Raw genomic sequence first — 24,496 nt, 5'->3', positions numbered from 1 at the left:
TTAGTTCAGAAATCTTGATGCACACTCAGTGGAGTCTTTAGGCACATGGCCCTTTAAAGGAACTTCATGCAAATTGTTTGACTTGTAGAACCAGAAATTCAAGTAATCCAACATCACACAGGGTGTATCCTGAAAAAGATCTGCCACCTGCTCATGAGCTGTTAAAGCAGCTGTCACCCGGCCACTTCTTCCACTTTTTGTTTTACTTCATTTACGAGTAAACTGACATATCTTGTCTTTACAATCCATTTTAAACCAAGCAAGAATCTACAGTGCAGGCCGCGACATGAACTTGAACTCCTGGTTTGTTGGATATACCTTTGTGTTTGCCATTATGATGGTAAGAGATTTTATTATACATTTTCTTTATGTACTGTAATAACCTCAACAGCAGCACAGCAGTAAATGTGAAATATAGCCTGTTGTGTAGAGTTTTTTTTTTTTTGCTTTGAAGCATCTGTTGAAATTTGTAGTCCTGTGTTGAGCAAAAAAAAAAAAAAAAAACCCGAAAAAAGATACGAAATTGCATGCTTGTCAGGTGTAAGTAAATTTTTTTAAACTCACTTTATTGCTGTTATCATCTTTATTTTTATATCATACTGGGACAGTGTTTGCAGCAATCAATTTTAGTGTCACCTGAGAGGAGAGAGAATCTGCCTGACGATTTCCTCGTGTTCGACTCGGCCCCTGACAAAGTGGTAGATGACTCTGAGGTGCGTGTACGGTATCGGTGCTCCAGGCCGTGCCATCTTGCAGTGGAGGTGGCGGTGTTCTCTGGAAGGCGTGGAGAGGTCGTGGTCTTCAGCAGGAAATGGACTTGCAGAACACCTCTGGTCTACAGGAGCCACCAGGTGCTGCTCAGATTCCCTCCGTCCATTGTGTATCAGCACAACTTTTTCAACAGAGATGTGCTCGAGGCCCACAATGTAACACTTCTCACTTGGATGGACCATCTTAATGATGGCAGTAGATACAGCACGTACGCCGATTCCTTACTGAGGAACTACAAAGTGCTACAGATGACTCCGCAGTTAGAGCGTCCCACTATTGCACCCACTGGGTGCCCCTCGTGGTCTGCTCAGCTTATGTGTTAACTAACCAAAAACAGAATCCATCAGTGTCCACACGAGTCAGGTCAGATGTGAATCCCTTTGTCATTTTTATTCAATTTGTTAAAACAAGAAGCTCGATCAGTAACACAGATGTTTGCTCAAAGTGTAATCATTTGCCCTTTTATTTGTACACAGTGGAAATTGATATGCTAAAGTTCCCGCTGGCGAGTTCGGGTGAGAACTACGGAGTGGTCCGCAGGTTCCAGCCTTTCATCAACAGAGACCTGGAGCGAGCCCGTCTTCACGCTGTGACACAGCCCAGGTTGGACTTGACTCACTGGCTTGTCTCATTTATCTCATTTCAACGACACAGCATGAGAAATAAAATCTCCAGCAGGTTCTCCAAATGTTGTAAGAAATGCTCTCGGATTGCAGATTATTAGATCTGAATCATCATAAACATAGTGCCAACTTTGCATATTAGCAAGACAATAACTCTTTCAGCAACATGTTTCAACAAATGTTCATACTCCACGTGTTCTTACAAATACATAAAAATCTTCTTATTTCGACATGTTTGTCCATGCCTGAAACCTATTGCTGTCTACAATCTAATATTTTTCTATAATCTAATGATAATGAAAAAAATCTAATACCATTTTTCAGTATTAGTCAAATACATACTGTGTTAAATGTTACTTTTTGTGCATTTATACAAATGCAAATCTGAAAAAGTTGGGACACACTGACAAAAAGAAACAAAACAACACCCCCCCCTCCCCCACCACCACCCCCACAAAGATTCTTATATTTAATTTTACCTCTATTTCAATGCAGGCAGTATGAACCCAAGATATCAGAATCAGAAAAGCCTTGATTCGTCAAGTATCTTCAAAAGAGTACAAGGAATTTAACTCCTGTTTGAACTGTACTCTCTCTGTACAAACATGTACAGTAAAACTTGCATATAATGGATTCACGTGGACAAGCAAATTTTGTCCATTATAATCAAAATCGGTTATAGTATGTAGAAAACAGACAAAATCCATTTTTTCTAAGTCAGGTGTGGAGTGGTACCTTAAAATCCTAAAGCCTGATTTACACTTCTCCAGCTCCGTAACTCTGTAGCCATGCAATGATGGTGACGTGTGCGTGACCCTTTTAAAATTCTACATCACGTCTTTATGCAAGTTGTCACAGGAATAGTGGCTTTTTCTGGATTAATTTGTCCCTCAATGTGCTCCACGTCTTTATACTCCTGGTATATATTCCTGGATTTCTCAAGTGCCTTCAACACTATCCAGCCTCTTGTGCTTCAGGACAAACTGAACAGGATACAAGTGGACACCTGCCTGCTCATTTGTATCTCCAGCTACCTCACCGACAAGCCGCAGAATGTCAGGCTGAAGGACACCCTATTGGACACTGTAATCAGCAGCACTGGAGTTGACTTTTGCTACAACTCTGAGCTGTGTCACATCCAGAAGTTTGGAGATGACACAACCATTGTTGGATGCATCAGGGATGACGGAGAGGAGGAGTACAGAACCTACTGAAGGACTTTGCTGCCTGGTGCGACACAAACCATCTACTGCGCAACACCTCGAAGACAAAGGAGCTGGTCATTGACTTTGGGAAGTCCAGACCAAGACTGTGCCCAGTTCTGATTGAGGGAGCTGAGGTGGAGGCTGTGGATTCCTACAACCCCTGGCAAAAATTATGGAATCACCGGCCTTGGAGGATGTTCATTCAGTTGTTTCATTTTGTAGAAAAAAAGCAGATCACAGACATGACACAAAACTAAAGTCATTTCAAATGGCAACTTTCTGGCTTTAAGAAACACTATAAGAAATCAGGAAAAATTGTGGCAGTTAGTAATGGTTACCTTTTTTAGACCAAACAGAGGGAAAAAAAAATTATGGAATCACTCAATTCTGAGAAAAAAATTACGGAATCATGAAAAACAAAAGAACGCTCCAACACATCACTAGTATTTTGTTGCACCACCTCTGGCTTTTATAACAGCTTGCAGTCTATGAGGCATGGACTTAATGAGTGAAAAAACAGTACTCTTCATCAGTCTGGCTCCAACTTTCTCTGATTGATGTTGCCAGATCAGCTTTGCAGGTTGGAGCCTTGTCATGGACCATTTTCTTCAGCTTCCACCAAAGATTTTCAATTGGATTAAGATCTGGACTATTTACAGGCCATGACATTGACCCTATGTGTCTTTTTGCAAGGAATGTTTCACAGTTTTTGCTCTATGGCAAGATGCATTATCATCTTGAAAAATGATTTCATCATCCCCAAACATCCTTTCAACTGATGGGATAAGAAAACTGTCCAAAATATCAATGTAAACTTGTGCATTTATTGATGATGTAATGACAACCATCTCCCCAGTGCCTTTACCTGACATGCAGCCCCATATCACCAATGACTGTGGAAATTTACATGTTCTCTTCAGGCAGTCATCTTTATAAATCTCATTGGAACGGCACCAAACAAAAGTTCCAGCATCATCACCTTGCCCAATGCAGATTCGATTCATCACTGAATATGACTTTCATCCAGTCATCCACAGTCCATGATTGCTTTTCCTTAGCCCATTGTAACCTTGTTTTTTTTCTGTTTAGGTGTTAATGATGGCTTTCGTTTAGCTTTTCTGTATGTAAATCCCATTTCCTTTAGGCGGTTTCTTACAGTTCGGTCACAGACGTTGACTCCGGTTTCCTCCCATTCGTTCCTCATTTGTTTTGTTGTGCATTTTCGATTTTTGAGACATATTGCTTTAAGTTTTCTGTCTTGACGCTTTGATGTCTTCCTTGGTCTACCAGTATGTTTGCCTTTAACAACCTTCCCATGTTGTTTGTATTTTGTCTAGAGTTTAGACACAGCTGACTGTGAACAACAAACATCTTTTGCAACATTGCGTGACTAACTAACCCTAACCCTAACCCTAACTAACCCTAACCCTAACCCTCTCCTTTGTTTCAATTGACATCTCTCATGTTGGAGCCATGATTCATGTCAGTCCACTTGGTGCAACAGCTCTCCAAGGTGTGATCACTCCTTTTTAGATGCAGATTAACGAGCAGATCTGATATGATGCAGGTGTTAGTTTTGGGGATGAAAATTTACAGGGCGATTCTATAATTTATTCCTCAGAATTGAGTGAGTCCATATTTTTTCCCTCTGCTTGATCTAAAAAAGTAACCGTTACTGACTGCCACAATTATTTTTCCTGATTTCTTATAGTGTTTCTTAAAGCCAGAAAGTTGCCATTTGAAATGACTTTAGTTTTGCGTCATGTCTGTGATCTGCTTTTTTTCTACAAAATTAAACAACTGAATGAACATCCTCTGAGGCCGGTGATTCCATAATTATTGCCAGGGGTTGTACAAGTACCTTGGGCTGTGGCTGGACAGCAAACTGGACTGGACAACCCACATCAACCATCTGTACAGGAAGGGACAGAGCAGGATGTACTTTCTGATGAGGCTGCGGTCATTTAACATCTGCAGGAAACTCCTGTGGATGTTCTACCAGTCCATAGTAGCCAGCATCCGTTACATCGTGGTGTGCTGGGGGTGCAGGACATCCAAGAAGGACACATTCAGGTTGGACAAACTGATCAGGTGGGCTGGCTCCATGGTTGGCATGTAGGTGGACTCTCTGGTGACATGGCAAAGAAGAAAACACTGGACAAATTGCTAGACATTATGGACGATGCCAGTCACCCTTTGCACACCGTCATCAGCAAGCAGAGGAGCTTCTTCTATGCCACAGACTGCTCCTTCCCAAGTGCAGGACCAACAGACTGAAAAACTCCTTCATCCCTCAGGCCATATGACGGGAGAGGAAGAAGAGTGTAAAAGTGACAAATCACTGCTCTAGTGGTCTCACTCATTTAGCAGGTACACGTCAGGCTCTGGGGAGGGTTTGCAGCCGGGCATACATTCACAAATGCTACTTTAAACTTTGCTGTCTGTCTGTAGCATGGCCCAAGCAGAGGGTCACCCCTTTGAGTCTGGTCTGCTTGAGGTTTCTTCCTCAGAGGGAGTTTTTCCTTAACACTGTTGCTCTGGGGGATAGTAAGGTTAGACCTTACTTGTGTGAAGCGCCTTGAGGCAACTCTGTTGTGATTTGGCGCTATATAAATGAAAATAAATTGAAATTGAACTGAAATTGCTGTGCAAAAAAGAAGCCTCATGTTACTCTTTCCCCCAGAGGGGGCTTGGAGGCATCTGGGTTCCACCACACCACAGAAATCTGTGTTGTTGTCCAAATACTTTTGGACCTGACCATGGATACCTCACAAGTATTTAAGTTAGGACATACTGTTACTGTTGTATTTACTTTAAAGCTGCAGTGTGTAGGGAAGATTGCATATTGCATTATGATGCTTTTGCTGGTCATGAATTTGCTTTCCTTTATGCTTTTGCTTCTTTGGAAACTGGGATTCATGCTCCCTTGCCCTCTCTTGGATCAAAGGGGACTGAAAAACTCCTTTGTCCCCCAGGCCATCAGGAGAGGAACAGTAGTAGCCAGTAAACCAGTAGTGAGCAGTAGTTCTGGTATTTATATTTGTGTATTTAAATTTGCAGATTTTAACTGGCACTTCTGATAGTCTGTGTGCTTCTTACCCTGTGTGCTGCAAGACAGTGCTGCTGGATCCTCAATTTCACCAAGGGAGTCTTCCCAAGGGATTAATAAAGTTATGTTTAATCTAATCTTGTGATAAGCAATATGCATAACTGGGTCCGATTACTTGTATTACTTGTATGATCATATTTCTGGATTGTAAATTGCATCTGTCCAAAAATGCAATGTGAAAAGAAGAAGAAGAAGAAAAAAAACAAAACAAAACACATACTGTACATTCAGAAAGTATTCACAGCACTTCACTTTTTCCACATATTGTTATGTTACAGCCTTATTCCAAAATGGATGAAATTATTATTTTTTTCCCTATACAGAATACTCCATAATGACAATGTGAAAAGGTTTTTGTTACGGTTAAACCAGAACACAAGGTTAGGACCCAAAATGTAGGGAGTTAGGATGGAAAAGTCAAATAATTTCATTATGTGAACAAACTGAGACGATAAATGTACGAGTCAGTGGAGAGAGACACTGGAGCAAGGAGATGCTGACTTGACCAGAATGATGATGGGAATGAATTCTCAAACCAGATGGTGGATAGCAACAGAACCAGGTGCAGGCAGCCGCAACGGAACTGACTGGAGGCAGGAACGCTGGAAACACATGGAACGCACAGAGTCAAAACAGAGCATCAACAGCCAATACTGAGGCCAGGTACAGGCAGAACTGAGCTTCTGGCAATGGTAGAGAAGCAGGACCGGGATTTAAGTACAGGTGGTGGATGATTACTGGCAGGTGTGATGAACCAGCTACGTGACAGGAAGGGAGGGGGAGCAGAGCAGACACCAAGGCAGAATTCTGCAAACTTATTAAAATAAAACAACTGAGAAATCACATGTATGTAAGTATTCACAGCTTTCGCTATGAAGCTCAAAATTGAGCTCAGGTGTATCCTATTTTTACTGATCATCCTTGAGATGTTTCTACAGCTTAATCGGAGTCCACCTGGGGTAAATTCAGTGGATTGGACATGATTTGGGCTCATCTGTGTACATATACGCTCCCACAGTTGACAGTGTAGTATGTCAGAGCACAAATCAAACATGAAGTCAAAGGAACTGTCTGTAGACCTCAGAGAAAGGATTGTCTCAATGACAAAATCTGGGGAAGGGTACAGAAATATTTCTACAGCTTTGAAGGTTGCAGTGATCAAAGTGGCCTTCATCATCCATAATAGGAAGAAGTTCAGATCCACCAGGACTCTTCCTAGAGCTGGCCCCCACCTAAAACTGAGTGATTTGGGAGAAGGGCCTTATTCATGGAGGTGACCAAGTAATTGATGATCACTCTGTCAGAGCTCCAGAATTCCTCTGTGGAGAGAGGAGAAACTTCCAGAAGGACAATCATTTCTGCAGCAATCCACCAATCAGACCTGTATGGTAGAGTGGCCAGACAGAAGCCACTCCTTAGTAAAAGGCACATGGCAGCACCCCTGGAGTTTGCTAAAAGGCACCCGAAGGACTCTCAGATCATGAGAAACAAAATTCTCTCGTCTGATGAGACAAAGATTGAACTCTTTGGTGTGAATACCAGGCGTCATGTTTGGAGGAAGCCAGGCACCATCCCTACAGTGAAGCATGGTGGTGGCAGCATCATGCTGTGGGGATGTTTTTCAGTGGCAACAACTAGATGACCAGTCAGGTAGAGGGAAGATGAATGCAGCAATGTACAGATTCATCCTGGATGAAAACCTGCTCCAGAGCAGTCTTGACCTCAGACTGGGGCAATGGTTCATCTTTCAGCAGGGCAATGACCCTAAGCACACAGCCAAGGCATCAAAGGAGTGGCTTCAGGACAACTCTGTGAATATCCTTGAGTGGTCCAGCCACAGCCCAGACCTGAATCCAATTGAACATCTCTGGAGAGATCTGAAAATGGCTGTGCACAGACACTCCCCATCCAACCTGATGGAGCTTGAGAGGTGCTACAAAGAGGAATGGGCAAAACTGCCCAGAGATAGGTGCGCCAAGGTAGTAGCATCATATTCAAGGAGACTTGAGGTTGTAATTGCTGCCAAAGGTGCATCAACAAAGTATTGAGCAAAGGGTTCATGTTGTCATTATGGGGTGTTGTGAGCAGAATTTTGAAGAAAACAAACAAACAAACAATTTACTTCATTTTGGAATAAGACTGTAACATAACAAAATGTTGATAAAGTGAAGGACTGTGAATACTTTCTGGCTGCACTGTACATAAATAATATGTAGAGTTCTCTAACATTTAATTTCATTGCATATTTACATCTAATATGGTGGTCTGTTTAGTTGGAGCTTGAGAGGTGCTGCAAAGAGGAATGGGCAAAACTGCACAAAGATAGGTGCGCCAAGGTTGTGGTATCATATTCAAGGAGGATTGAGGCTGTAATTGCTGCCAAGGGTCCATCAACAAAGTATTGAGCAAAGGGTTCATGTTGTCATTATGGGGTGTTGTGAGTAGAATTTTGAAAAACAAAACAAAACAAAAAACAAACAATTTACTCCATTTTGGAATAAGACTGTAACATAACAAAATGTTGAAAAAGTGAAGCACTGTGAATACTTTTTGGCTGCACTGTACATAGATAATATGCAGAGTTCTCTAACATTTAATTTCATTGCACATTTACGTCTTATATGGTGGTCTGTTTAGTTGGAGCTTGAGAGGTGCTACAAAGAGGAATGGGCAAAACTGCCCAAAGACAGGTGCGCCAAGGTGGTGGCATCATATTGAAGACGACTTGAGGCTGTAATTGCTGCCAAAGGTTCATCAACAAAGTATTGAGCAAAGGTTGTCAATAATTATGTACGTGTGATTTCTTAGTTTTTTATTTTTAATAAATTTGAGAACACCCCCCCCCCCCCCCCAACATTTTTCATGTTGTCATTATGGGGTGTTTTTGAGGGAATTTTGAGGGGAAAAAAATTAATTGACTCCAATTCGGAATAAGGCTGTAACATAAAATCTTGATAAAGTGAAGTGCTGTGAATACTGGAAATTATGAAACTTCAAAATCACTTACTGAAAATGATGCACATCATACAAAAACAAATGGACACAACCACAAATATTCTGTTTATTCATAATTATCTCATACATTATAAATTCAAACACAGTATCTCAAAACATACCTTTCACTTATCTGAAAATGATCATTTTTAAATTCAAAATGATGGTGATATTGCTAGGATTTGAAAGCTGCTCTTTTTTCCCCAAGTGGTGCAAATGGTTTACTTCTGCTTCAGTCCTCTATCTTGTGGAAATGTTCTTCTACATGCAAATGCTGCAATTAGAGTCCTAAAAAATGACAAAGACAGACGATTGATTTTCGCTTGACCTTTTATGGCTACTCATTCAGAACTGTTTCTACTGGATGAATTAAAAGTGTTGGATCATTGAATAATAGGTGTGTGAAAATATACCCAAGACATGAGAGGAGACAATACAAGACGTTGTGTTCTCGAGAACGAGACGAGCTTTACTATTTTTGAGAAAACTTCAACAATTAAATATGTGACTGGAAAAGTACTTTACTACTGGAAGTCAAATGCAAAACAGTTCAGGTGCATTTTGAAATGTTTTAACTAATCATCTTGTAATGAATGTCATTCCTTCTTTCTGAGTGGGAATTATCATATGCAGTAAAAGACAGCACAATTTGCAAGCACTGTAAAAGGTTTTACCACAAACTCAACTGACTGCCTTCTCGGGATTTCATGATTACAGAGTTTTACGAGCTGACAAGTTTTTCATAATGGTAGTCAAATAGTCGTTATTCATTTATCTATTTATTTTGCTAACACTTCATGTAGAAGCCCCAACCTCCAGCAGTCTGTAAAATCTTATAGTTCCTTGAATGGCTGTATCTTGGGGCTGACTCCAGCAGTCAGGAAGCAGCACACGCCTTCCCTCCCTCTTTCCCAACTCGGTCCTCAAACTGTCTGGTTTGTGTTGAAAGTGCATGACACAGTGCGTTCTGTCCGGCTGTGCTCTATTTTGGAGTCGCAGTGAGTGATGACACACACAACACAGTGGCTTCCCTCAGAAAAATCTATAGAGATTTTCAAAATCAAGCTCTCAGAACAGCCCAATGAACTTTTCATGAGAAATACGAGGTCTGTTAGAAAACTATCCGACCTTTTTATTTTTTGCAAAAACTATATGGGTTTGAATCATGTGCGCTTGCATCAGCCAAGCTTGAACCTTTGTGCGCATGCATGGGTTTTTTCACGCCTGTCGGTTGCATCATTCGCCTGTGAGCACGCTTTGAGTGAGCAGTGGTCCACCCCCCTCGTCGGATTTTCATTGCGAGGAAAATGTCTGAACGATTTGGAGCTTTGCTGCATCAAATTTTTCCAGAAACTGTGAGAGACAGCCACGTGGAAACCATTTGGAAGATTCAGACGGCTTTCAGGGACGATTCTATGGGGATCACACAGATTAAGGAGTGTTACAACCAGTTTAAAGACAGCGCAAAATGGCTGAGGGCGCGCCGCGCTCCGAGCGGTGATCGACAGGCTATGACCAGATCATTTCCAAAGTGAATGCTGTGTTGATCCGGGACATCGTCTGACTACCAGAGAAATGGCAGAAGAGGTGCACATAGCACTTTTTCGGCACATTCCACTGTTACAGGAGTTTTTGTCATGGAAAGAGGAGCGGAGGAATTCGCCACGGAGCCGCTAATGGCGCGGAACAAAAGCACCTCCGTGTTAGTCTCACAGGACATGTTGTAACATGCCCAGCTCTTGCACCATTCGGAAAATTCAGATGGCTTTCAGTGGCTTTTCAGTCATGTGACTATCCGAGAAATTGTGGACGAGCTGGACATGCCACAACATGTCCTGTGAGGCTTCATCACAGCGTTGCTTTTTGTTCTGCGCCATGCGGCTCCGTCCCAACGCACGAATTCCTCCGCACGTCTTTTCATGACAAAAACTCCTGTAACAGTGGAATGTGCCGAAAAAGTGCTATGTGCACCTCGTCTGCCATTTCTCTGGTAGTCAGACGACGTCCCAGATCAACACAGCGTTCACTTTGGAAATGATCTGGTCGTTTCAGCCTGTCGATCGCCACTCAGAGCTCGGCGTGCCCTCAGCCATTGTGCGTCGTCTTTAAACCGGTTGTAACACTCCTTAATTTGTGTGATCCCCATAGAATTGTCCCTGAAAGCCGTCTGAATCTTCCGAATGGTTTCCATCTGGCTGTCTCTCACAGTTTCTGGAAACATTTGATGCAGCAAAGCTCCAGATCGTTCAGACATTTTCCTTGCAATGAAAATCCGCCGAGGGGGGTGGACCACTCCTCACTCAAAGCGTGCTCTGCAGGCGAATGACGCAACCGACAGCTGTGAAAAAACTCACGCATGCGCACAAAGGTTCAAGCTTGGCTGGTGCAAGCGCACATGATTCAAATCCATATACTCAACAAAAATATAAACGCAACACTTTTGGTTTTGCTCCCATTTTGTATGAGATGAACTCAAAGATCTAAAACTTTTTCCACATACACAGTATCACCATTTCCCTCAAATATTGTTCACAAACCAGTCTAAATCTGTGATAGTGAGCACTTCTCCTTTGCTGAGATAATCCATCCCACCTCACAGGTGTGCCATACCAAGATGCTGATTAGACACCATGATTAGTGCACAGGTGTGCCTTAGACTGTCCACAATAAAAGGCCACTCTGAAAGGTGCAGTTTTGTTTTATTGGGGGGGGGGGATACCAGTCAGTATCTGGTGTGACCACCATTTGCCTCATGCAGTGCAACACATCTCCTTCGCATAGAGTTGATCAAGTTGTCAATTGTGGCCTGTGGAATGTTGGTCCACTCCTCTTCAATGGCTGTGCGAAGTTGCGACGACGAACTGGAGTCAGGTCGAGACCCCGATGAGGACGACGAGCATGCAGATGAGCTTCCCTGAGACAATTTCTGACAGTTTGTGCAGAAATTCTTTGGTTATGCAAACCGATTGTTTCAGCAGCTGTCCGAGTGGCTGGTCTCAGACGATCTTGGAGGTGAACATGCTGGATGTGGAGGTCCTGGGCTGGTGTGGTTACACGTGGTCTGCGGTTGTGAGGCTGGTTGGATGTACTGCCAAATTCTCTGAAACGCCTTTGGAGACGGCTTATGGTAGAGAAATGAACATTCAATACACGAGCAACAGCTCTGGTGGACATTCCTGCTGTCAGCATGCCAACTGCACGCTCCCTCAATTCTTGCGACATCTGTGGCATTGTGCTGTGTGATAAAACTGCACCTTTCAGAGTGGCCTTTTATTGTGGGCGGTCTAAGGCACACCTGTGCACTAATCATGGTGTCTAATCAGCATCTTGGTATGGCACACCTGTGAGGTGGGATGGATTATCTCAGCAAAGGAGAAGTGCTCACTATCACAGATTTAGACTGGTTTGTGAACAATATTTGAGGGAAATGGTGATATTGTGTATGTGGAGAAAGTTTTAGGTCTTTGAGTTCATCTCATACAAAATGGGAGCAAAACCAAAAGTGTTGCGTTTATATTTTTGTTGAGTATAGTTTTTGCAAAAAATAAAAAGGTTGGATAGTTTTCTAACAGACCTCGTATCATCACATCTTAATGTTGCAAGATTTTGCGGCACGAGGTCTTGTCACATCCTCACTCTGTAAGGTTTTATAATTTTAAAATTCTGATATTTTAATAATAAAATGTAATCATGTAACTTTTTGTTTGTAATCTAATTACATGTAATCTGTTACCACCCAATTGGCAACATATACGATACTCCATTTCACAAAATGTTTATTCCTGTGCTTCTAGCCCTGCTTCAGCTTTGTGGAGGCCGAAGGATTTTAAGCCACACAGAGAATTTTGAAATGTTCAGAAAATCTTTTCTGCTATGTGGCGCGATCTAATCTCCAACACGACGTGCAGCTCATCAAGTGGAGTAAACAAGCAGCGAACAGAGCGAGTTGTGACGTCAGCGGATCGCATCAGAGCGCAGCTCGTCTGAAGGATTATAACAACAAGTTAAATCTGTTATAAACCTCCTTTAACAGTTGCAGACAAGAAGGAAAGAACACACAACTGTTTTATCAAGCCATGATAATGTAAACATGACAAATAATTACCTTTTTAGATGGCTCAAAATGCTTTCTGCAGCTTGTTAGGCATGCTCATGCGTGCAAACGGCTCCGGCTGCAGCCTCCTCTGTGATTCGGGAAGTGATTAGAGCCATTTTCATGGCCAATTTGCAGAAAAAAATGATTAATCCGCCACAAAATAATTATTTTATATACGCAGCATCCAGCGCAGAGCACGTGGCAGCCTGTCTATATGTGGGCTTATGACAGACTGGCGTTCTGTCTAGGGTGCCCTCTGCCTCATACCCTATGACTGCTGGAATAGGCTTCAACCCCCCTGTGACTCTTAATTGGTTTAAGTGGATATGGAAATTGTATGAATATCTTGCATTAGTTTTGTGACTTTAGGACTTTGGTAAACCCATTTCTCTTTGGTAAACCCATTTCTCTTTGGTAAACCCATTTGTCACACCAAAAGAATTTGTCTACATAAATAAAGGAATATTTTCATTTAAGAGATGAAGAATTTTGTTAGGATTTGCATGCAAAAAGAACCCAAATATGCAAGGAATCACAACAAGAAGAACTAAGATGCATTCACTGGTGATTTATGTAACAAGTGCAAAACAGTGCAACAATCCAAATGAAGATGACGAGGGGGGAAAATGAGAGTCAACTTCAAAAAGACGCATCAAAACCACACAAGATAAAGACAAAGTTGAACAATGACTTAGAACTAAATATAACAACAGAACTAGAGGGGACCAAAACACTACATACTCAAAAACATGGAATGACCAGAAGTAACCAACATGAAGGAACCAACAAATACACAAGGGCAAACCCAGGCTTAAATACACACTGGGGTGATGACACAAACAGGTGACAAGTGAGGGTAAAATAATCAACAGCTGGGAGAGACACACAGGAAGACCTCAAACATACAAGCACAGTCAAACCACCAAAATAAAACAGGAAGAACAAAATACAGTCAATACAGAAACAAACCCATGATCAAAATAAACCCAGGGATGAGACACAATAACAAAGGAAACTAAATTGCAGAACAGTGACAAAATAACCCAAAACAGACATGGACACAGACAGTCATAAAGACATGAAAGCTCACAGGGACTTAGACACAGACAACACCAGTAACAGTCACCAGGGGGAGTCAGAGGACAAGGACCAAAACAGAACTAAAACCCCAAGCGCAAAACCAAGGACAAGCACAAGGGGGAGGCAGAGGACATGACAGGCAGACAAGGATCAAACACAAAGAACCCCAACATTAGGGCACAGACAGTAATGCCAGGACCACAGACACAACACACCAAAAAGACAGGTCACAAGACGGGATGACAAACAAACCACAGACACTGAAAACATAAACACAGGATGCAAACATAGACACAGGACACACCGCAACACATTTAGAAAAATGTATTTCATATTTACATCCATCTTGATAGTGTATTCAAGACAAATATAGCTCTGAATTTCAGGAAGTTGAGATTGTGATGAACATTTTGGTATGCAACACGTGAGTATGATAACAGGGAAATTACTGAAGGTATGGTAAAATTGAGAAAATACCCTAAACTGGCCTGAAAGTTCCTGCGGTGTTAAGAGGCCTACATTCTATTTCTGATTTAAACACCCCCAAGTCCGACACACTGTCTCTTTAAAACTTTAGATTGAGAACGTCTACCTTGCCGGAGTTTCTTGATGACCACAGTTTTTAGTTTTAGTCCCAGCAGCCAACAGTAGACATTCCACTTTTAGTTTTACTGCTTTGTTATTATAAAATAGTTTTACAGGCTTCCCGAAGCCTCGTTGCCAAGGCGTACAAACTTACAGCCAATGAACAATGATGAGGTCAGTCGTTTTTATTTTTAATCGCATAGCGTGGCTTTTTAAATCCAATGTCATGCTTCAGAGGGCAAAGAAAATGTTTGCAAATCACATTTGGTTGTTTGCTTTTCAGTGTCACCTTATCTGTATGGATCTACCTTCTGAAATGGTGTCAGACCGACATCTGTGGGATCATCCATCATGTTGATAGCACAAAATCATACGACTCCATTCTGATGCTCCTTACACACAAAGGTGGGTCAAAGCTCTTCCCGAAAGCAGTTGGGATTAGACTGAAGCATCAGGAGATTATGAGTAATGATATGAGGTTTATGAGACAGTGCAACAGACTTTGCTATGTATTAATAAAGAGCTTTTGCTGTCTTCTTTTAAAATATATGACTGTCATATCTCTTGTGTAGGGGACATCATAATTCAGGCGCATATGACAAGTGGAGAAGACAAAGCTTTCCAAGCTGATGTAGTGTTGCCCCTGTGGAAATGGATTAGATTAGACTGCTACATACAAAACTCAATGGTACAGAACCTCAGCATGTGCCTCCAGGATGTGGAATAAGAAATAGAGATTAAAATACAGCTCATCCTCATCAAGCTTTCTCATCTGGATTTCTTTTTCTTTCTTTTCTTTTTTTGTTTTAGTGCTCAAGCGTTCAGTGCTTGATTTCTTTTTAGAACAGCTTTAAAATGGTTCTTTTCCAGATGGGAAACTTAAGGCAATTGTAGTGCGTAATGCAATTTGGACTCATTTACAGCAGAGTCGTCTTTTTATTGCATGCATGTGAGAGTTTCAGGAGCTAATACTTTATTCTATCTCCCTTTTAGGCATTACTGGAAACAAGATGGGACGATGAGACTCAAAGTCGCACATATGAGTAAGGTGTTTGTTTTTCTCTTCTTTTTCTTTTTAACGTGGTGAAATCAACAAAGATTACAGTTGGACTTATGGAGCATAACAAAAGTGATGCTGCATTGCCACATGGAAGCTCAACACATTATCATTAAGTGAATGTCTGCACTTTGGTGTCGGTACACAGTAAAAATAATACTGACTTCAGGATTAACTCTGATTCTGGGAGTGCTAAGGTTTGGATGAAGGTGATGGTTTGGTTAGAGTAGAGTTTAATGTTAAATTTAGCTTTAGTCCTTCATGTAATCACATCACAAATCAATACTAATGCCACCCTTTCCATTGATACACCTGAGGAGTCTCTCCAATGGAGCAGTATAATACATTGTAACAGTTGTACAGTAGTGTTCAGAATAATAGTAGTGCTATGTAACTAAAAAGATTAATCCAGGTTTTCAGTATATTTCTTATTGTTACATGGGAAACAAGATACCAGTAGTGTTGTGAAAGTGTAGTGACACAACAGGGGGCGCAAATGAACGGTCAATAGATGAGCCAAAAAGTAACAATTTAATGTTGTGAAGGTGCACAACGAATACACAGACAATCTCAGAATCTGATAACAGTCAATCCACAAAGGTGACGTGTGGGCAGGCTCGAGGATAGAAGACGTCTGTCCTGAGAAGAGCCAGAACCACACGATTTCCGCCGCCACCGAACCTGGTGAATACTGGAGCCGCCAAGTCCCGAATTCCCAGGTGATCACCGTCCCCGACTGTCGGATCTGGTACTGCTGGCGAAGAACAAAGACAGTCAAGTGTGGGTGTGTGTACACCCCGTAACAACAACGGTGGGAATTCCACCTCCACCTCTAACACACACTCGTGCAGCGTCTGTTTAACCACTTATCTGACGGACGTAGGACGAAACAGTCGCGACCCACGCCGGTCCTCAGGTTGACAGCTGCAAAACAATAGCTCTTAGAATCAATTAATATAGGCAGAGACAGTTACCTCCATAGAAGTACGATATCTCGGCAACGAGGTGGCGATGACGTCTGGTCTTTATGGAGTGAGATGCTGTAGAGTAGATGGGTGACAGCTGTGAAGAGATAATGACTGACAGCTGTCACCCCCGGCTGTGTCCGTAGCGGCAGCGCCCTCTCGTGCCTGAAGCCCGCACTTCAGGCAGGGCGCCCTCTGGTGGTGGGCCAGCAGTACCTCCTCTTCTGGCGGCCCACACAACAAGTAGATTCAGTAGATTCTCACAAATCCAACAAGACCAAGCATTCATGATATGCACACTCTTAAGACTATGAAATTGGGCTATTAGTAAATAAAGTAGAAAAGGGGGTGTTCACAATAATAGTAGCATCTGCTGTTGACGCTACAAACTCAAAACTGTTATGTTCAAACTGCTTTTTTTTAGCAATCCTGTGAGTCACTAATCTAGTATTTAGTTGTATAACCACAGTTTTTCATGATTTCTTCACATCTGCGAGGCATTAATTTTGTTGGTTTGGAACCAAGATTTTGCTCATTTACTAGTGTGCTTGGGGTCATTGTCTTGTTGAAACACCCATTTCAAGGGCATGTCCTCTTCAGCATAAGGAAACATGACCTCTTCAAGTATTTTGACATATCTAAACTGATCCATGATACCTGTTATGCGATATATAGGCCCAACACCATAGTAGGAGAAACATGCCCATATGATGATGCTTGCACCACCATGCTTCACTGTCTTCACTGTGAACGGTGGCTTGAATTCAGAGTTTGGGGGTCGTCTCACAAACTGTCTGTGGCCCTTGGACCCAAAAAGAACAATTTTACTCTCATCAGTCCACAAAATATTCCTCCATTTCTCTTTAGGCCAGTTGATGTGTTCTTTGGCAAATTGTAACCTCTTCTGCACGTCTTTTATTTAACAGAGGGACTTTGTGGGGGATTCTTGCAAATAAATTAGCTTCACACAGGTGTTTTCTAACTGTCACAGCACTTACAGGTAACTCTAGACTGTCTTTGATCATCCTGGAGCTGATCAATGGGTGAGCCTTTGCCATTCTGGTTTTTCTTCTTTCTATTTTGATGGTTGTTTTCTGTTTTCTTCCACGCGCCTCTGTTTTTTTTTGTCCCTTTTAAAGCATTGGAGATCATTGTAGATGAACAGCCTATAATTTTTGCACCTGCGTATAAGATTTCCCCTCTCCAATCAATTTTTAATCAAACTATGCTGTTCTTCTGAACAATGTCTTGAACGTCCCATTTTCCTCAGGCTTTCAAAGAGAAAAGCATGTTCAACAGGTGCTGGCTTCATCCTTACATAGGGGACACCTGATTCACACCTGTTTGTTCCACAAAATTGACAAACTCACTGACTGAATGTTGTGAAAGTGTAGGAACACGGATCACAACAGGGGGCATTAAATGAACGGGCAATGGATAAGCCAACAGTAACAATTTAATGTTGTAAATTGTGCACAACGGAATACAGACAACAATCAGTTTTAGACTATAGTCAATTACACGTTGGGTGACGTGTGGGCAGGCTTGAGGATAGGAGACGCCCGTCCAGAACCGAGCCGGATCCCACACGGCCCTCACCGCCAACGGATCTGAAGAACACCGGAGCCACCAAGTCCTGGGTCCCTAGGTGGTCACCGTCTCCAGCTGTCAGACCTGGTACTGCTGGCAGAGAACAGAAACAGCACAGGTGAGTGTGAGTACGCACACTCAGTAATCCCACAGTCTGTGTTCTGTAAGGAGGGAGCACCTCCACCTCCAGTCACACACTCGTGCAGCTCCTGTCTAATCACTTATCTGGTTGGAGTGTGAAGCGAAGCCGTCGCTGATCACACCAAATGCCAATCCCACAGATAAGGCAACACCACAGGAAAACGGCTGCAAAGAAGTTCAGACTATTAGTCAGCGTTAAATACAGCAAAGAAAATTACCTCCAAGGTAGCTGATTTCTCGACGGGGAGGTGGAGTTGCAGTCCGGCCTTTATGGTGGTGGTGATGTGGATGAGTGACAGCTGTCACTCCCGGTTGCTATGACGCCCTCTCGTGCTTGAAGCCCGCACTTCAAGCAGGGCGCCATCTGGTGGTGGTGGGCCAGCAGTACCTCCTCTTCAGCGGCCCACACAACACTGAATGCCACAATACTATTATTGTGAACACCCCCTTTTCTACTTTTTTTACTAATCGCCCAATTTCATAGCCTTAAGAGTGTGCATATCATGAATGCTTGGTCTTGTTGGATTTGTGAGAATCTACTAAATCTACTGGTACCTTGTTTCCCATGTAACAATAAGACATATACTCAAAACCTGGATTAATCTTTTTAGTCACATAGCACTACTATTATTCTGAACACTACTGTATGTTACAGCATTCTGTGTGGTGTTTGTATATTGTCCCTATGTCTACATGGGTTTCATCGAGAAAATCAGGTTTGCTCCCACCATCAAAACACACTCATTAGATCCTTGACTGAAGCAGTGGTTGCAGGCAGGAGTGAAGTGGGTGCTGCACTGGTTTCCGTGGTCAGATTGTGTTTAACTTCACATTAGGGCCCCTTCACACATAGCACGAATAAATAGGAATCAGGGCGAATCACTGTGAAACAGTCCGAATGAGTGAACCATGAAAACATCGAGCCAATGTCGGGAGGGGCACACAGTTGAGCAGGCGTGAACATAGTGCAAGCAGCTGGAGCGTGTTGAACCACATTGCATAGCTGCTGTGGAAAAAAAGGAAAAATAAAAAATACATGCCACCCGCGGGATTTGAACCTGCAGTTTACTAAAGCTCTGATTACAGAAAGAAACTTTACCGCTGCACTACCATCACTGTCCTATAAAAGGAGCATAAAATACCTTAAATCAACAAGGAGTTAAACTTATTTTAAAAAACGAGAAATTAGAGGATGTAGATCAAGAGGAAGTCTTTAATTACAGTGAAAAAAAGTGCCATAATTGCCCCTGTTGTGGAGGGGAAAAAAACAACACCTGGAACATGTTGCATCACATCGTGCCTCTGCTTTGGAGAAAACAAAATAAAACCACACACCATAAAAAAACACTGTATTTTATTCAATCACTCTTATCGAGTGGACAATACAAGTACAAACCGTCTGTTCCTCTGTAGATGACCCATGGTCATAGACGTACAGTCATGACATCACATGAATGAAGCAGTGTGCTCTTATCATGTACACATCTGCTGGCCCGCGTGTCCTGTGAAGGACGCGCCACAGGACAGACACTGCGTCATGTGGAACAGAGCTCACGTGGGTGACGTGACATTCAGATCGCCCACTGCGTGTTATGATGTGATGGTCCGTTTAACCTGGGGCAGCCTGTCAGTGTGGGTGTTATTTGTTAAGTTATTTGTTATGTAATTGTGTATGTAGGTAGTGTAGTATTTATTAATATACCTGTTCTGGCTGTGGTCTCTGTGTTTTTAATGTGACATGTCATGTGCACTGAGTACTGTAGCTGTCAGTGAGTCTCTGGTCAGCAGCTGGGAGGCGGCTCGCTGTGCTGTGTGCGCTCAGACATAGCTATCCGGCCCCCATTTGATCATGTCTGTGCATACATATCAGCATTTTATGCAAGTGTGCCCCCAACACGTGGCATGCTGGGGTGGGGGGAGGGGGGGAACACGCATACGCCACATGGGTTTTGGGGCGGGGAGCGGGAGGGGGATGACACAAGTGCACATGTGCCATACACATGCAGGCCACAGGTGTGTTGCTTTTTGCAACGCCACACTCGTGGGGGCACTTAGACAGATTTCACATCCAGCTCGAAAGTGATCATCTGCTCACTGTTTTCATGCTAACAGCACGAATGGCCACACATTTTCTAAGTGCCAAGCAAGCGGTGTTGGATGTTCATGTGTAACACTTCGAATTTGGCCGACACCTGCCACGAAAGGGATTGAATGGGCTCTCACAGGGCACTCTCTGTCTTTCATCTGCTGGTGTACGCAAATACGTGTAGCAACAGTTGTACGAGGTGTTGGCTTCATTCATGTTATGTGTGAAGCGGCCCTTAGGATGAGTTAATGCAGAGGACACATTTTTGAACTGGAATTGATAAAGTGTACCTTACTCTACAGTATCTTAAGCCCTGGTCAGACTAAATAATAAAGCCATGAATAATGAGCCACGTATGGATTTGTCAGAAATTTCAGTGATTATTCGGATAAAGCCCTGGTTCCACCGAATAATGAACAATGAATAATGAGCCACGTAGCATGTTTTTTTGGTACGAGTCCAGTTATTCAACAATAGTGGCTCTGAGAGGCTCTTAGAGGCAGAATATTCGGCTCATCTCTGAGCATGGCACTAATTTCAAGAAGTTCAAAATTTAGCAACAACAGCTTGAGGCAGTTTGTGTATGAGGTACTACGAGGACAAACGAGGATTTTAGAGGCATGTTTGTAGTGAGGTCGAGGCTGTTAAAAGCCCATTATCTGAGCACCTGGCGGCTACGAGGACAGATCAGGCTATTTTGGCTTTGCCGTCTTGCGCACTACAATCCCACCTACTTTGTGTGCCGGACACTGTATATAAAATAATTATTTTGTAGCGGATTAATCATTTTCTGTCAGAGTTTGGATGCTGAAAACACCTCTAATCACTTCTGGAATCACAGAGGACCGTTTCATTTGGAGCTTTTCTCCTCTCTCTCGTGTGCTGAGGTGGAGAAGGTATTTGAATCAACCTAAAAGGTATTTATTTGTAATGTTCATATTGTAATGGCTTGGCTTGCATGTTCATTCCTTCTTATAAGCAGCTATAAAAGTATGTTTATGATACAACCCCAATTCCAATGAAGTTGGGACGTTGTGTAAAATGTAATTAAAAACAGAATGCAATGATTTTCAAATCCTCTTCAACCTATATTCAATTGAATACACCACAAAGACAAGATATTTAATGTTCAGACTGATAAACTTTATTGTTTTTGTGCAAATATTTGCTCATTTTGAAATGGATGCCTGCAACACGTTTCAAAAAAGCTGGGACAGTGGTATGTTTACCACTGTGTTACATCACATTTCCTTCTAACAACACTCAGTAAGCATTTGGGAACTGAGTACATTAATGTGTTGAAGCTTTGTAGGTGGAATTCTTTCTCACTCTTGCTTGATGTACAACTTCAGTTGTTCAACAGTCCGGGGTCTCCTTTGTCGTATTTTGTGCTTCATAATTCGGCACACATTTTCAATGGGTGACAGGTCTGGACTGCAGGCAGGCCAGTCGAGTACCTGCACTCTTTTACTATGAAGCCACGCTGTTGTAACACGTACAGAATGTGGCTTGGTAAAGTCTTGCTGATATAAGCAGGGACGTCCCTGAAAAAGACGTTGCTTTGATGGCAGCATGTGTTGCTCCAAAACCTGGATGTACCTTTCAGCATTGATGGTGTCATCACAAATGTGTAAGCTGCCCATGCCATGGGCAATAACACACCCCCATACCATCAGAGATGCTGGCTTTTGAACTTTGCGATGGTAACAATCTGGATGGTCTTTTTCCTCTTTTGTCCAGAGGACACAGTGTCCATGATTTCAAAAAACAATTTGAAATGTGGACTCATCAGACCACAGCACACTTTTCCACTTTGCGTCTGTCCATTTCAAATGAGCTCTGGCCCAGAGAAGGCGGTGGCATTTCTGGATGTTGTTGATGTATGGCTTTCACTTTGCATGGTAGAGTTTTAACTTGTACTTGTAGATATAGCGACGAACTGTGTTAACTGACAATGGTTTTCTGAAGTGTTTCTGAGCCCACATGGTAAGATCCTTTACACAATGATGTCAGTTTTAAAGCAGTGCCTGCAGAGGAATTGAAGGTCATGGGCATTCAGTGTTGGTTTTTGGCCTTGCCCAGGGGTGGGCAGTGAGGTCCCACACAGTGCAGGTTTTCCTTGCAACCAATTACCTCAGCAGGTGGTTTGCTGATGAGCTTCTCCCCTAAACATAAACACCTGATTGTTAATGAAATCACCTGCTGAGGTGATTGGTAGTAAGGAAAACCTGCAGCGTCTCGGCCCTTCATGGCACATGAATCATGATTGCCCACCCCTGGCCTTGCCACTTATGTATAGAAAGTTCTCCAGCTTCTCTGAATCTTCTGATTATATTATGGACTGTAGATGATGGAATCCCTAAATTTCTTGCAATTGAATGTTTAGAAACATTGTTCTTAAACTGTTGGACTATTTTTTCACACAGTTCGTCACCCCATCTTTTATTGTGAACAGCTGAGCATTTTGGGGATGCTCCTTTTATACCCAGTCATGACACTCACCTGTGTCCATTTAACCTATTCACGTGTGGAATGTTTCAAACAGGTGTTCTTTGAGCATTCATCAACTTTCCCAGTATTTTGTTGCCCCGTCCCAGCTTTTTTGGTGCACGGATGTGCACACCAGCGGTACTGTGCAGGAGCATCTTCTTTGGACTGCGTTTAAAAAAATGTGACAGCATCTTGAATGGATGTTGTGAATTGAAAACCCACACTTTAAAGGGACCAAGTCTGGGAGGGCTGGAGGTTTGGACCAAATTCATGCCTAAATGTACACCAATGTCACGTTACATGGTGCTACATGGATCATATGTGGCTTGATATGGATCATATGTGGCGACACGAGCCATTCAAGGCTGGGCGGGGCTCAAATGGCAGGTCAGTCATGGCCAAATAGAGGCTGATACCTGGCACATGCGAGGTACTTAGAGGCACATAGAGGCTTCTTCATAGCAGATACGTGATCAATTTATACGTGGATCATTATTCAAATAATCACTGACAAATCCATACGTGGCTTATTATTCATGGCTTTATTATTTGTTGGGACTGAGGCTTAATGAGCCACGTATAAATCTGTCAGCTGTATGATCTGTGGATCATACAGCCTCGTATGATCCATGAAGAGCCAAGTATGAGCCCTGTAGCACCACGTAGCTCCATGTAGCACCACATTGGGGCGCGTTTAGGCATAGGTTTGGACCAACCTTCCACCCCTCCCAGACATGGTCCCTATATGAAGTGGGGGTTATCAATTCACAACATCCATTCAAGATGTTGTCACATCAGAGAAAGGTCAAGATTACCTTGCAGAACATCATTTACAATTTGGCTGCTGATGGTCTTTTGCTGCAGAAGGAGATGAAGAAGCAAGAAGAACAAAAAAGGAAAAGAGAAAAGAAGAAGAGGTGCTGTGTCACACAACGGATCCAGCATAGGCCACTGCATGGACATTATGATGTTCTTCTGAAGGAATTGCAGGAAACAGATGTAAAGGCTACAAGGGCTTTCTAAGAGCGGAACCTGCTCTGTTGCACGTAGCCTGTCTTCAGGTACTTGGATAATGGGCTTCTAACAGCCTCGTACTCACCACTAACATGCCTCTAACATCCTGGTTTGTCCTCGTAGTACCTCGTACACAAATCACCCCAGGCTATTTTGGCTAAATTTGAACTTCACGAAATTAGTGCCACGCTTAGAGATGAGCCTTGTTAGCTGAATAATCTGCCTCTAAGACTAAGCCACTATTCTCCCATGTTTCTTGAATAACTCCATTTGCACAAAGAAATCCATACTACGTGGCACTCAAGATAATTAGTCTGTATTTTTCCAGGCCACCCAGCTGTAACTGGGCACCAGCCCTGGCTGGGGAAGGAACTAGCAATGGAGTGGTGTCCCATACAGGGATAGTTGTAGATCCTCATTTGCTTCACACTATATTATGCTGGGATAAGCACCAAAGCCAATGGACTTCAGGACCTCAAGTAGTTGGCTATCATTTGTGGTTGAAGGGAGTGACATTTTAGGCAGAGATCGGCATACTGTTGTAGTCCCATCAAGGGTTTGTAGCCAGCATTGGCATTGGACAACACTGGAAAAAAAAATGGCTACTGAGGCAGTTGTTTGAGAATTATGAATCAGTATCAGATAGAATGTATGATGAAAGTGTCACACATGCTTCCATTTTCACAAGAT

The 24,496-nt window shown here is 42.6% G+C and overlaps 1 protein-coding gene across 1 annotated transcript in view; it reads left to right on the top strand.

The window, feature by feature from the left end:
• Nucleotides 1-137: 137 nt before the first annotated feature.
• LOC117519237 (protein sel-1 homolog 3) overlaps nucleotides 138-24,496 on the top strand; it is a 66,676-nt gene continuing 42,317 nt past the window's right edge. Inside the window, 6 exon segments of the mRNA XM_034180556.1 lie at nucleotides 138-340; nucleotides 609-1,134; nucleotides 1,248-1,374; nucleotides 14,747-14,868; nucleotides 15,036-15,151; nucleotides 15,457-15,506. Of these exon segments, the coding sequence (XP_034036447.1) occupies nucleotides 287-340; nucleotides 609-1,134; nucleotides 1,248-1,374; nucleotides 14,747-14,868; nucleotides 15,036-15,151; nucleotides 15,457-15,506 (995 nt within the window). The 5' untranslated portion in view covers nucleotides 138-286.

Source organism: Thalassophryne amazonica, chromosome 10, assembly GCF_902500255.1.
Source record: "Thalassophryne amazonica chromosome 10, fThaAma1.1, whole genome shotgun sequence".
In the NCBI taxonomy this organism is placed as follows: Eukaryota; Metazoa; Chordata; class Actinopteri; order Batrachoidiformes; family Batrachoididae; genus Thalassophryne; species Thalassophryne amazonica.
This window is presented reverse-complemented; position numbering and strand designations above follow the sequence as displayed.